Source organism: Onychostoma macrolepis, chromosome 09 (assembly GCF_012432095.1).
Source record: "Onychostoma macrolepis isolate SWU-2019 chromosome 09, ASM1243209v1, whole genome shotgun sequence".
Lineage (NCBI taxonomy): Eukaryota > Metazoa > Chordata > Actinopteri > Cypriniformes > Cyprinidae > Onychostoma > Onychostoma macrolepis.
The window spans coordinates 27,427,156-27,442,221 of record NC_081163.1 but is presented as its reverse complement, the minus strand read 5'-3'; the positions used below and the strand labels follow the sequence as shown (position 1 = coordinate 27,442,221).

Below are 15,066 nucleotides of genomic sequence, written 5' to 3'. Positions count from 1 at the left end.
CTACCAGAGAACGCAGGCGGCGAGAGCGTCAAAGTGGCCGGAAGTCATTCAGAACTATTTCCCACAATCCAATGCGGAGAACCGACGAGCTGTTAGAGCGAGCGAGTTTGAACGAGAGATGCCGTTTAATTTGCAAAAATGATGAATTTGGTGGATTTTTAAAAATGTTCGTTGGTAGTGTATTCATTCTGATGTCAAATTAACGGTCGCCTGAGGGCGCCACGGTCATCTTATTTGAGTGCAAAACGCTGCTCGGGAGAGTTTCAAGATACTACAAACAATAAATACATACAATTATTAATATGTGCTAATGTGAGTTTATTTTGTTGACAATATTTTAATAGTATTTAATGATTATGACCATATTACAGAACAAATGAATAATATACCATCAATGAAACCACAAAGCTGATTACAATAGTCATTTTAAGTGTTATTGCTATTAATATTATTTTCTAAAATGAGGTACATGAAATATAAAAGTACATCTAAGATGTTTTGCAACAGCCAAGTCTCACGCCAAGAGTGTACACGCCACCGTCCGAATCCGTTCACTTCATTTAGTTCACTCCTTTCTAATATAGTGCACTCAACTGCCTTACACTATATAGGGATGAGTGAACGAGTGAGCGATTTCGGACACAGCTTAGGTCTTGTCTAAGAAAATGGTATCGGATCGGTACATGGGTTCAAGTACTCGCCGATACCGATGCCAGAATTTTTGTGGTATAGGTGGAATTTCCGATACTAGTATCGGAATCGGAACAACCCTAGTCTGTGTGAGTGCTGCAGTACAATAATATTGTACTAATATACAACATTACACAATGATAATAATAATGAAATTATTAAAACCTTTTTTAAAGGAATATTTCAGTGTTTTAATTTTAATTTTTAACAGTAAACCCCTGTTGTTCAGCACTTTGTTTGCCAAAAAATAAAATGAATTGTTGAATTTTCATTTGATAATATTTGAAAAGGTTAAAAGATTATTTAAAAAATTTAATTGTTAATGTTTTATGCTTTCATTTGATTACCCCCATTGTTAATACTAAATGTGTATTAAATTAAAAATCCAAGTAAATTAAAACAGACAATTAGAATTCTTTAAAAAAAAATCTTAATGTCAAAATGTAAAAAAAAAAAAATCAATTGTTAAAGTTTTATCAATTCAATTTATTAGTCATGCTTTTTGATCTGATTTAATTGAAATCCAGACAATTTAAAACAGAAAATAAAGAATTTGTATAAAAATAAAACACATTTCATAGGGCCCTAATTTACTTACCCTCATGTCATTCCAAATTATGAAGAATGTTCATGCTGCTGTTTTCCTGTTTTCTTTCATGTGTGTGTCCAGTTTCCATGTACGTTTTTCGAGGGCCGTGCGGATATGTGTGCGTCTTTCTGCTACGAGATTCTGAAGTGCTGTAACTCCAAACTGAGCTCCATCCGCAGCGACGCAGCTCATCTGCTCTACTTCCTGATGAAGAGCAACTTCGACTACACTGGACGCAAATCCTTCGTCCGCACACACCTGCAGGTGGAAAAATGCCACATTTATCGTATGGCGCTGAAGTCACAGTGTTTAGATATGTCTGGATTATTTTATCCAGTCTTTACAGATTCGATGACGACAGCATGTGATGATGTCATAACGATGTCATGTTGTGATTGTGATTCCTCAGGTGGTGATTGGCGTCAGTCAGCTGATCGCTGATGTCATCGGAATAGGAGGGACGAGGTTCCAGCAGTCGCTGTCAATCATCAACAACTGTGCCAACAGTGACAAAACTATCAAAGTTAGTTCATTTTATATACACTCGCATGCAAACGCTAGATCCTGAAACAAAGATCTGATGTGTCTGATTACAGTGGACGTGATTTAGTTTTTTGGGACAGACAACATTGTGTTATGCTTGATTTTTCAAAGAATAGGATCCAAAAGTATTGACATTGACTTGTTGGGATATAAAATGCAATGTGTCTTGGAAATAAACAGGTAGTTTTAGGATTTAGGAAAATTTGAAAAGAAATGTTATTTGTCACTTGCGAACTCTTTTGTACAAATGGTCAGATATCCGAGATGATCCTAAACGTTCTCAAAATAATTATAAATATAATATATTATAATGTTAAAGTTTGAGGTAGGATTTTTTAAATGTTTTTGAAAAGAGCCTCTTAGGCTCATCAATTCTGCATTTATTTGATTTTTTTTTTTTTTAAACAGTAATATTGGAAATATTATTACAATTTAATTGTTTACTGTTTTAATATATGTTCAAAAGTAATTTATTCCTGTCTTGCAAAGCATCAATTACTCCAGTCTTCAGTGTCACATGATCTTTCAGAAATCATTTTAATATGCTGATTCACTGCTCAAGAAGCAGTTTTTATTATAGATAATAATAGTTGTGCTGCATGATATTTTTTTGAAAATAGTACTTTTTTTCAGGATTCTTTGATGAATAAAATGTTTTTAAAAATGGCATTAAAATAGAATAAAAACTAATTTACCACACATTTTTGAACTGCAGTGTGTGAGTGTGTGTGTGTGTGTGTGTGTGTGTGTGTGTGTAAGATTTAATACACACACACACACACAACAAATATTACTTAAGCAGATTACACAATATAAGCATTGTCAGTAGTGGTCTCAGACTTTTGGACCCCACTAATTTTTATGCTTTACAGATTCACTATAAAAGAGTTTTTGATCAATAGATCCGGATCTAGATCTAGCTTGTTCTGGGGAAAATACAGTTCTACACAGACTCATACTCTGACATTTACACATTCACTCATCCCCTTCCTTCTCCCACAGAACACAGCATTCCCATCCGATGTGAAAGACTTGACCAAGAAGATCCGCACTGTTCTGATGGCCACGGCTCAGATGAAGGAACACGAGAGAGACCCAGAGATGCTGGTGGACCTGCAGTACAGTCTGGCCAAATCTTATGCCAGCACTCCTGAACTCGCAAGACGTGGCTGGATAGCATGGCCCGTATTCATGTGAAGAATGGAGACCTCTCTGAGGTACATCACACACAGTCACACACATCCTCATGTATGTTTAATGCACTGTGAAGCTCATGTTCTCTGGTTTGGTTCTCTTCAGGCAGCCATGTGTTATGTGCATGTAGCAGCGCTGGTGGCCGAGTACTTAAGGAGGAAAGGTTAGACACACACACACACAAACGCTCCTGATGATGCTATTAGAATCTAGGGATTGTCAACTTGTTCTCAACGAGTTGAGAAAGGAGTAATTTAGAGAAAAACAGTTACCTACTGGAGAATTTTAGAAGTATTTTTCCATAGGGATATTAAACATTTGTCAATAAAGAGTTGTAAGCCTTGAAACACACTAAGCATCTCTGAAATAAATCATTTAGAAATCAAAGTGTACTTTCAATAAACATTAAATGAATATTAAAATAAAAAAGAAAATGTATTTGTATATATTATAATGTGTATATATATATATTATAATGTATTATAATGAAAATGTGTGTGTGTGTGTGTATACAGTGAGGAAAATAAGTATTTGAACACCCTGCTATTTTGCAAGTTCTCCCACTTAGAAATCATGGAGGGGTCTGAAATTGTCATCGTAGGTGCATGTCCACTGTGAGAGACATAATCTAAAAAAAAATCCAGAAATCACAATGTATGATTTTTTAACTATTTATTTGTATGATACAGATGCAAATAAGTATTTGAACACCTGTCTATCAGCTAGAATTCTGACCCTCAAAGACCTGTTAGTCTGCCTTTAAAATGTCCACCTCCACTCCATTTATTATCCTAAATTAGATGCACCTGTTTGAGGTCGTTAGCTGCATAAAGACACCTGTCCACCCCATACAATCAGTAAGAATCCAACTACTAACATGGCCAAGACCAAAGAGCTGTCCAAAGACACTAGAGACAAAATTGTACACCTCCACAAGGCTGGAAAGGGCTACGGGAAATTGCCAAGCAGCTTGGTGAAAAAGGTCCACTGTTGGAGCAATCATTAGAAAATGGAAGAAGCTAAACATGACTGTCAATCTCCCTCGGACTGGGGCTCCATGCAAGATCTCACCTCGTGGGGTCTCAATGATCCTAAGAAAGGTGAGAAATCAGCCCAGAACTACACGGGAGGAGCTGGTCAATGACCTGAAAAGAGCTGGGACCACCGCTTCCAAGGTTACTGTTGGTAATACACTAAGACGTCATGGTTTGAAATCATGCATGGCACGGAAGGTTCCCCTGCTTAAACCAGCACATGTCCAGGCCCGACTTAAGTTTGCCAATGACCATTTGGATGATCCAGAGGAGTCATGGGAGAAAGTCATGTGGTCAGATGAGACCAAAATAGAACTTTTGGTCATAATTCCACTAAACGTGTTTGGAGGAAGAAGAATGATGAGTACCATCCCAAGAACACCATCCCTACTGTGAAGCATGGGGTGGTAGCATCATGCTTTGGGGTGTTTTTCTGCACATGGGACAGGGCGACTGCACTGTATTAAGGAGAGGATGACCGGGGCCATGTATTGCGAGATTTTGGGGAACAACCTCCTTCCCTCAGTTAGAGCATTGAAGATGGGTCGAGGCTGGGTCTTCCAACATGACAATGACCAAGCACACAGCCAGGATAACCAAGGAGTGGCTCTGTAAGAAGCATATCAAGGTTCTGGCGTGGCCTAGCCAGTCTCCAGACCTAAACCCAATAGAGAATCTTTGAGGGAGCTCAAACTCCGTGTTTCTCAGCGACAGGCCAGAAACCTGACTGATCTAGAGAAGATCTGTGTGGAGGAGTGGGCCAAAATCCCTCCTGCAGTGTGTGCAAACCTGGTGAAAACTACAGGAAACGTTTGACCTCTGTAATTGCAAACAAAGGCTACTGTACCAAATATTAACATTGATTTTCTCAGGTGTTCAAATACTTATTTGCAGCTGTATCATACAAATAAATAGTTAAAAATCATACATTGTGATTTCTGGATTTTTTTTTAGATTATGTCTCTCACAGTGGACATGCACCTACGATGACAATTTCAGACCCTCCATGATTTCTAAGTGGGAGAACTTGCAAAATAGCAGGGTGTTCAAATACTTATTTTCCTCACTGTGTATGTATGTATATATATATATATATATATTTCACATAAATCGCATAATAATACTTGTTGATCACTTTAGTAACAGGGTTAAATGTTTGCACTACAGTTCAAAAGTTTGGGGCCAGTAACATTTTTATATTCATAAAAATGTTCTATTCATTAATAAAATCCTGATAATGTATTACTCCGTCCTCCAAATATTGGTAATAATTAAAAATGTTTCTTGAGCAGCAAATCAACATATGTGACCCTGGACCACAAAACCAGTCTTAAGTCGCTGGGGTATATTTGTAGCAATAGCCAAAAATACATTGTATGGGTCAAAATTATCAATTTTTATTTTATGCCAAAAATCATTAGGATATTAAGTAAAGATCATGTTCCATGAAGATATTTTGTAAATTTCTTACCGTAAATATATCAAAACTTAATTTTTGATTAGTAATATGCATTGCTAAGAACTTCATTTGGACAACTTTAAAGGCGATTTTCTCAATATTTTGATTATTTTGCACCCTCAGATTCCAGATTTTCAAACAGTTGTATCTCAGCCAAATATTGTCCGATCCTAACAAACCATACATCAATGGAAAGCTTATTTATTCAGCTGATGCATAAATCTCAATCTCGAAAAATTGACACTTAAGACTGGTTTTGTGGTCCAGGGTCACATATTAGATTGATTTCTGAAGTATCATGTGACACTGAAGACTGGAGTAATGATGCTGAAAATTCAGCTTTGATCACAGGAATAAATTTTACACAGTTTTACACAAAATGTCTGTTTCTACTGTATTTTTGATTAAATAAATGCAGCATTGATGAGCATAAGAGACTTCTTCCAAAAACATTATCCTTACAAAAGCCTTACAAACGCCAGTGTTTTTTTCATGGAAGTACGATATATGTTATGGGTTTAAGAAAATATAATTATATAGATAGGATGGATGGATATAGATTTTGTTTATTGTTCCTATGTTGTAGAAAGAGTCCAACTGATGAAAGATTTCTTTAAAAACATTTCACAGTATTTTAGAGGGAAATAAAAGCAAAGTGTGCTAAATGTTATGTACAGTATTTCATCATTAATTTACATAAATCTACAATTTGAATATTAATCCAACGCATTATATATATATATATATGAAAAGGGTACACTATTGTAAAAATGCTAAGTGTCTTATTTGTAATTCATTTTTATGATATTTACTTTTGAAAATCCTACTGTCTGGTCTATAATTGGTAAGAATGCCTGAGTTAGTTTTAAGTCTTAACTACCAAAACCAAGGACACGTGTCTGATTTTTTTTCAGGTAATTACTCTTAATGATTACACTGTAGTATGAGGAAGGTTTCACTATCAGTCATGTTTCTTTTTTCACTTTCTCACCTCCTCATATCTCTCTTTTCCCCATATCTGATGAAGTCCCTGATAATATAAGTTACTCACGTTTTGCTGCAGTTTTAAGAATAAAAACGCTTAATGACAGGACTCACTCCAAACAATTATCTTTCACCTTTTCTACCAGACATTATCACACATCTGGCTGTTGTCATGTGTCTGTTTTTTAAATGTGTCTCTCCCAATGTGTATTGTAATGGTTGTTTGTGTGTTTGTGTAGGCACATTTAAACAGGGCTGTACTGCATTCAGAGTGGTCACACCAAACATCGATGAAGAAGCATCCATGATGGAAGATGTGGGGATGCAGGATGTTCACTTTAATGAGGTGAATATCTGTCTTAAAGCCAACAAACCATTCGTTCAAATCAGAGCAAAAACAAATTCACACAGTATAACAGATGGAGCAATGAGAAGACACCTTTTACAGTAGCTGGTATCAGAAGTAGAATGCAGGAGAAGCAAGTTCAAGACTGAATTTGAGAATTAAAAATAAAAACGTCATTTGCAGGGCAGAATTTAACATTCAAAGGTCAGCAGCAACAACAGTGATAAATGAAGTGATATTAGATCCATAAAGTGCTTGATTCATTTTGAAAATTATTGAATCTGTATTTCTTACGCGCATGAAGCGAGTAAAGAGCACTTCTACAGAAATAAATCTCATGAGTCATGACTTCCTACATTTATATTCATGGCCGCGGGAACTAGGGGTGCTGAGGGTGCTGCAGCACCCCCCGCCGCAGGGCCAGGCCTTAGATTGTCCTTGTGCCCCTCGATCATCCCCAATATACTTGATTTTTGTGATAGTTTTGTGATTATATTAAACTGACCAGAAATATGCGGCTGTATTTTTCTCATCCCTACATCTGCCTCTCACTGACAGAATTTCATGTGAAATGTTCACACGATTAATTTTAGATTCCAGCTTGTAAAAACTATTTACGTCTTTTTCCTTTTTATAAGCCGTCTTCCAAAGCTTTCTCGCTTCTCAAGACGGCTACCGACAATCACATAAGCACAGCTCTTTAATTGCGCTCTAGTCTCTGGTCAAACGCGCTCAAACCACTGTAGCCTAATGTAATCTATTAACCACGAAAATCATAAAGTTTTAGGCAAGTAGCCTACCATATTATGTCATAAAATATTTTAATAAGACTGAATTTGTACTTCACCTGACCACGTTTAATAAAAATACATTTTGAGTTTAATTATAAGCTGCACGTCCACGATTATTCAAACAAGGAACAAATTATACAGTGAGCCAAGAACATTTACATTATCAAAGAATATCACTGAATTCAATCTAGCATGAGTCTTTTTTTTAGAGCACTCTAAAAAAGCTCCAGTTAGGCTATAATACCTAAGTGAAGCTGTCTGCAGTGTATGATTATTTAATCTCTTATTTACATCGCATGTACATCTGCACTTTGTTGTTTCTGATGAGAGAATTCGCCAAAGTGCACTGACCAACTTTGGCATATGAATGATGTTAATATTTAGTAAAATCCCCTTAAATAATATAAATAATATAAATATAAAGAAATTATCAAATAAATTATATAACCAAAATCACAAAAGCACAAATATATATTGGTTCGCATATAACTCTTTATTAATTTGTATGTTAATCTATAAGAGTTTGGGCTATTTAATATTAGGATTTTGTCTAAAATCCCCCACTGTGGCCCCGCCCTGCAACATCAAGCCCTGCCCCCCAGCACCCCCCAGATAAAATATGTTCCCGCGGCTATGTATATATTTTACTGCAGTATCCTCGGTATGAATAACTCCATTATAATTCATATAATCCATAGCCCATTGTTTCTGTTAAAAACACATCGAATATCCATATCTGAATGTCCAGGTACAATGTGAATTGTCTGAATGCAAAACTGCTGTGTAGCGTTACACAATCACGGCCAAGAATGTATTTGATGTTTAATATTTAATTTTGACGTGGAAGATTATAGACCAGTAAGATTTCACTTGAAATCATATTTTGATCAACATAATGACTTTTATGTCATGTCATATAACAGGTTAATATACAGCGTTATAGAGTGTCGGTGTTGATTTAGTTTAATATTGGTACAGTAAAAGAGGGAAGCATGTGTCTATGTAACTGATGATGGTGGTTATTAGTGAGCTTATCTCCACTGTGACTGATACTCAATCATCATTTCTGCACTTTGACTGAGAGATAAAACAATAATAAGATTAATCAACAGCCTTCTGCGCTCTCAAGCAGGATTATTATAGTTAACCAAAACCAAACATTTCCATAACTGTAAATAAAATAAATGTTAACTGAAATGAAATAAAATATTTACAATTTCAGCTAGTTTCCAAAGCAACGTTTCTCATTTTTGTTTAGTTTAACTTGATGTACAAAAATGACTGAAACTAAATCTGAAATTTAAAAAAAGAATAAAAATGACAAACATAACAAAATTAGTGAAACTTTTAACAATACAATAAATATATTAAATGATATTAAAATTACGTTACCCTGATGAAAATGTGATTTATTGAGCAAAAATAATGAAGAAAAGTGAATTTAGTCACAATTTGAGCACATTTACGATTACATTTGCATTTATGTTATGTGAAGACATTCAGTGAGGCTTAAGCGAGACTAAATACTTTTGCATTCACTGTATGCAAAAATATCTTTGTATGTATATGAGACAAATCTGCATTGTAAGGTTTTAAATGTAAGCATGTGTTTGTTGTTGTGCGTCACAGGACGTCCTGATGGAGCTTTTGGAAGAATGTGCTGATGGTTTATGGAAAGCAGAGCGTTATGAGCTCATCTCTGATATCTACAAACTCATCATTCCCATTTATGAGAAACGCAGAGATTTTGAGGTACAGCGGTAACGCACACTGCAGAATAAAAAGGAGTGTATTTTAAATGTCTAAGGGTGTGTTACTGGACACTTAAGTTTATCCAGGCTTTTACTAAAATTACACACATCAGTACAGAATTGAAACTCACCTTTAAATCAGAGCTGAATTGTGTTTTATAAACCCTGTTGTCGATGTTTGTGGCAGAGACTGGCTCACCTCTATGACACCCTGCACCGTGCCTACAGTAAGGTCACAGAGGTCATGCACACGGGCAAGCGCTTGCTGGGAACATATTTCAGAGTAGCGTTCTTCGGTCAGGTGAGTCTCTTCAGCTTCACTCATCATTTCTTTATCAGGATGAGCTCGATAATGACTCTTTATTGTGTCTATTTATCTGTCATATGATTCATGTTTCTGCTGGTTTACTGTCTGAAGGCAGCGGTAAGTGTTGTGTGTTTGAGTTGAACTTTCTATGGCCTAACATGGACTACTGGATTTCTATGCTCATGTTTTATCTTCAGCTTTGGGTGTTAAAAAAAAAAAAAAAAAATGGATGGGATTTTGAAGCCTCCAACGCATTAACATTACAATCTGGTCAAATAAAATAAAAAATAAAAAAACAGTATTGCCCTGCTGACAGAAACTTTGAGTTTAGTTGCATTGCTGGCTCTTGGTGTGCTTAACCTGCATCTGCTGCTGCTGCACTGATTTTCTTAAATCTGTTGGTGTGTGCAGATATGTGTGTTTTGGATTTGGTTGGTAACACATAACATGTCCATGAACTTTTTTTGATCAGCATCAAGATTTTTAGGTTAAAATTTACAACATATGAATATATAAACCTTGCGAAAAAAAAAAAAAAAAGTAAAAGACTGAACTCGCAGATAATATGCTATTAATTAAATAAAAGGCCACTTCAGTGTACTTAAAGAGAGACACTTTCATGAATGATTCTTAACTTTAAGTAGACTTTTTAAAAGTGCACTTTGCAATATCAAAGTTTTACTTCAAAGTACATTCTAAATCATTCTTTTAATAATCTTGTGTCATGACTTTTTGTCAAGTGCACTTATTTTGATGCGTGACAAATACTAAACCACATGTAAAGTACTTGATTATAATTTTAGCTGTAGTGAGTTGCTCAATATTAAATTTAAAGTATTATAAATGCTTGTCAGTACAGTTATTAATTATGAAATTAAGTCCTACAAACTTAAGTGGGTCAAAAAAAGTTCAACTAATTGCATTTAATATCAATTTAAACTATAATACATTTTCATTTAATTGCAATTACATGTGGTTAAGTGTCCAAAATTGTATGTAAGTATATTATTTTTGTATGCTAAAGTACATTTATTTTTCATGGGAAGTGTCTCACAACTTTTTGGCCAGTGATAGGCTTGCATTCAGTGATTTGGAAACAAAAAACATACTTGTAAGGCCATGTTTTGTAATAACTTTCAGTATTTACTTATCTGCCACAATATGTAATGTATTTTGGCAGCACATATTGGCAGAAATGTGAATAACTGGCATATTGTGTTATCTGATTGATTGTTTTTTTAATTAAGAGCCCTAAAAAAAAAGTTATTTGCAAATGCATTTTAAAACAGTCAGCTTCTGAAATGTATTTTAACCCAACTGCCTATATTCTTTTACATGAAATGATTACCAGTACATAAGACTTACTCAGTAAGTCCTGGTACACCTGTAACTTTGAAGATTATAGCATTATTTCTCTGTTCAGCACAACTCTGGTGAAAAATGAATTTCCGACTAAAATGGGTGCTTAGTTAAACAACTGAAGTGTGTTTCTGACTGTGTGCAGTCATTGATGAGTTGTTTCTGTCGCTGTGGTGGTTTGTGTCTCTAGCAGTACCAGTGTAATGACTCTGAGATGAACGAGGTAAACTCAACATTAGTTCTACTGTACGTGTGTGTTGTTCCTGTTTAATAATTAGGATTTATCATCAACACCCTACAGTTTTTATACTTCCCAGTATTTCCAGATAAGTGTTGAAAATAGTTGCGTCCTGTGACTAACTTCGTGTTCAAAAATTAGTAGGCAAGTAGCTTCATTTGGTTTCAGTGGATTCTTCTGACTGATTCAGATTTGCTTGTTGTTTTAGGGGTTCTTCGAGGATGAAGACGGTAAAGAATACATATATAAGGAGCCCAAATTCACCCCGCTGTCTGAGATCTCACAAAGACTCCTTAAACTGTATTCAGACAAGTTTGGAGCTGAGAATGTCAAAATGATCCAGGATTCTGGCAAGGTACGAAATGTCCAGTTATGGTTTTATATAACCAGACTTTTGATTCACATTGCAACTTATTCTGGTCAAGAAACACCACCTTAGACAGGAAGAGATTGACTGATCTGTCTGATCTGTTTTTATGTAAAATTTAGGGCTGAGTATACCTGAAATCACATACAGTATATCAAATAAATAGCACATATACAGTATATGCATTACCTTTCAAAAGTTTGGAGTTGGTATGATTTTTTTTTTTTAAATGTAATTTTTTTGAATTGTTATTGCATATATATGTGTTTTTCTAGAAGATATGAGAGATTTTAAGATGTCAATATTTGTGTTTGCCATGAGATGTAGAAGCCCAGACATAGTTAACCAGCATTGAACAGTGTAGTATAACTAGCACTACAACTATAACTGCTTTTAAGCTAAAGCTGCATTACTGTTCTGTGCAGATTAATCCGAAGGATCTGGACTCTAAATACGCTTACATCCAAGTGACTCATGTCACCCCGTTCCTGGAGGAGAAGGAGCTGCTGGAGAGAAAAACAGACTTTGAGAGGAGCCACAACATCCGTCGATTCGTCTTTGAGATGCCGTTCACCGTTTCGGGCAAAAAACAGGGCGGCATAGAGGAACAGTGCAAACGCAGGACTATACTCACCAGTGAGTACACACACTTACACACTGCATACTGGCCATGGAGACAAGAGATAGAGATAAGTAACACTTCCAGAGTGTCCGGTGATAAAAATCTAAGTGTCAGCTGAATCTGAAGGCTTATTTTCCCATCTGTGCTGTTTGACAGTTATTTGATCCTCCCAATCACAAAGTACAGGCCTTATCTTCACAGAGCAGATCCAGACAGTCTTTGTGTCTCGGATTTAATGTTCAGAGTACATGCCAAATCTTTCAGGACTGTTTAAAAGCATCTCATGAAGTCGTTTGAGTGAATGTCCAAAGCGAGTAAAGCTGGAGTCTAGACAAAGAAGCTCAAATATATATATAGGCATCATATTCAAACACTTGTTAATTATTTAATGGTTTTCATTTTAACCATTTAATGAGCGAAAAATGACTCTGCATTTGTAATGTGTTAGCTTTGACCGTCCTAATTAATAATAATATTACCAACTTCATTCTTGGTTAGACTTCATGTGTAAATCTTCCGTTCTTTCTCTTCATCTCTCAGCCACACACTGCTTCCCGTATGTGAAGAAGCGGATCGCGGTGATGTATCAGCACCATGTGGATTTGAACCCTATTGAGGTGGCGATTGATGAGATGAGTAAGAAGGTGCTGGAGATCAGACAGCTGTGTTCCTGCAGTGATGTGGACATGATCCAGCTGCAACTCAAGCTACAGGGCAGCATCAGTGTGCAGGTACACACACAAACACATGACCTTATGCTCAATGAGTTTTATAATGTCATGTGACATCTGTAAACCTGTCTATCACTCTCTCTTCAGGTAAATGCTGGGCCTCTTGCTTACGCCAGAGCTTTCCTGGATGACGCCAGCACTAAGAAATACCCAGACAACAAAGTCAAACAGCTGAAAGAAGTTTTCCGGTAAAACACACACTTCAGTCTCTGAGCACTCCTTCATCTAAAACTTTTTTAAACAACATTGCATATATACCTGTACAATGCAATATATACAGGTTTTTTTTTTTTTTTTTTAAATTTGTATTTTTTTAGGGGTGTCCCCGAATAGTCGATGATTCGATGCTTCGATTTGAGGAGCCTGATTCGACTCCCAATCTCACGGTCGAATATTCGCAGGGTGTTATGATCATACCATTTTGGCTATATGGGGGTGCTCGATGTCTGATTTCACATAGAACTACCGGTTTTCTCCCAATAAGTTAATATACAGCCTATTATGATAATGCTGTAAAAAAAAGAAAGAAGCTTTAAATAAATATTTTAACGTGCGTGAATAAATCCAATTTACCCTATAGATTAAAGTTTCGCTTTCTAATCCATCACCGACAGAGGAGCATTCTTGGCGGCAGGGATTTAAATCTTTAACAAGACTCAAATTGACTTTTTTTTTTTTTTTTTCGATCAGGTAGGGTACAACAAGTGATTTCAAAACGTTTCAGTCAGTTTATTTATATCGTGTATATATTATTTATCTCGTATAAGATGCATTTGGTTGAGTTACGCTGCAGTAAAACGCATACGGTGATTATCTCTTCAGCACGCGGTGCGAGCAGAACAACAATGCAGAATATTAATAACTATGAATGGGACTGTCATATACATAGCATTATAATGAGAACACTATTATAATAAAACGCTGTGATTGTTTTAGTGTTTAGTTGTGTTTCTGCATGTTATTGCGTGAAGAACGCGTCCACAAAAGGAGTTCATTTGGAGCCACGCAGACGCGTTCATGTGCATTCGGGGCATTTTGTGCAGATAGCCTATAAGTTGTAATATTAACGTTATGTTATATAAATAACGAAGCGTATTCTATGTGAGATAAATGAGTTAAATCCCATTGATTAAAAACCTGCTATCATATGCTTCATTCTACTGGTCATCTGCAGCGCACAGCTCAAAACAGAAATGCAGAACGTTATAACTACGATCATATACATTACATTATAATGAGAGCACTATAGTAAAAAAAAATTTGTAAATTCTTAAGGGTTTCGCTGACGTTTAATGTTAACTATCTTTTAATCAAAACATAAAACATTATTTACCCCGTTTGTATCTGGGCGTCCGTTACAAATTTTCCCTGTGTATTTATGACTGTCGAACGTCTGACTTGACTCTTGGTAATGTATTTTGCCCCGCCCCCAAATATATGATTCGACTATAAGTCGACTATCGGCATGATTCGAAAATTCCGATTCGACTATGAAAATTAGTCGGGGACACCCCTAGTATTTTTATTCAGCAGTGATGCATTAAATTGATCGAAAATGACAGTATAGACATTCATAATGTTACTAAAGATTTCTATTTCAAATAAATGCTGTTCTTCTGAACTTTGTATTTTTCAAAGAATCCTGATATTCCACAAAAATAAGCAGCAGTTTTTATTGTATTTTAGCATGTATTGAACAAGAAAACAGTTGTTTTAAATTGTAACAATATTTCTCAATGTTACTGTTTTTGCAGAATTTTTGTTTATTAAAAAAAAAAAAAAATTTAAATCTTACAGACTCTTATATGCAATATATAATAATGAGCTCACATTAAACTACTATTGAACTTCACAACAGCTCAGCTATTTCGAAATTGCGAAAGATCCTATGAAATAACACAAACACTAGCATGTGAACATGGGAATTATGTTACCTGAATTATGCAATTTTTAATTGAAGTAAATCGAATCTTAAATCTTATTTTTGTGCTTTTTAAAAATAGCCACCTTTGTCTAGATTACTGCTCTGCACTAAATTATTTTGTCAAGAAAGTCATACAT

General features: G+C 35.5%; 1 protein-coding gene across 1 annotated transcript in view; it reads left to right on the top strand.

Moving 5' to 3' along the window:
• The window catches only part of zmp:0000001200 (dedicator of cytokinesis protein 9), a 104,521-nt gene that overhangs the window by 87,059 nt on the left and 2,396 nt on the right, over nt 1-15,066 (top strand). The window contains 12 exon segments of the mRNA XM_058787097.1: nt 1,361-1,543; nt 1,689-1,802; nt 2,825-2,975; nt 2,978-3,039; nt 3,122-3,179; nt 6,733-6,839; nt 9,260-9,382; nt 9,569-9,682; nt 11,494-11,640; nt 12,078-12,288; nt 12,815-13,005; nt 13,093-13,193. Coding sequence (XP_058643080.1) covers nt 1,361-1,543; nt 1,689-1,802; nt 2,825-2,975; nt 2,978-3,039; nt 3,122-3,179; nt 6,733-6,839; nt 9,260-9,382; nt 9,569-9,682; nt 11,494-11,640; nt 12,078-12,288; nt 12,815-13,005; nt 13,093-13,193 — 1,562 coding nt within the window.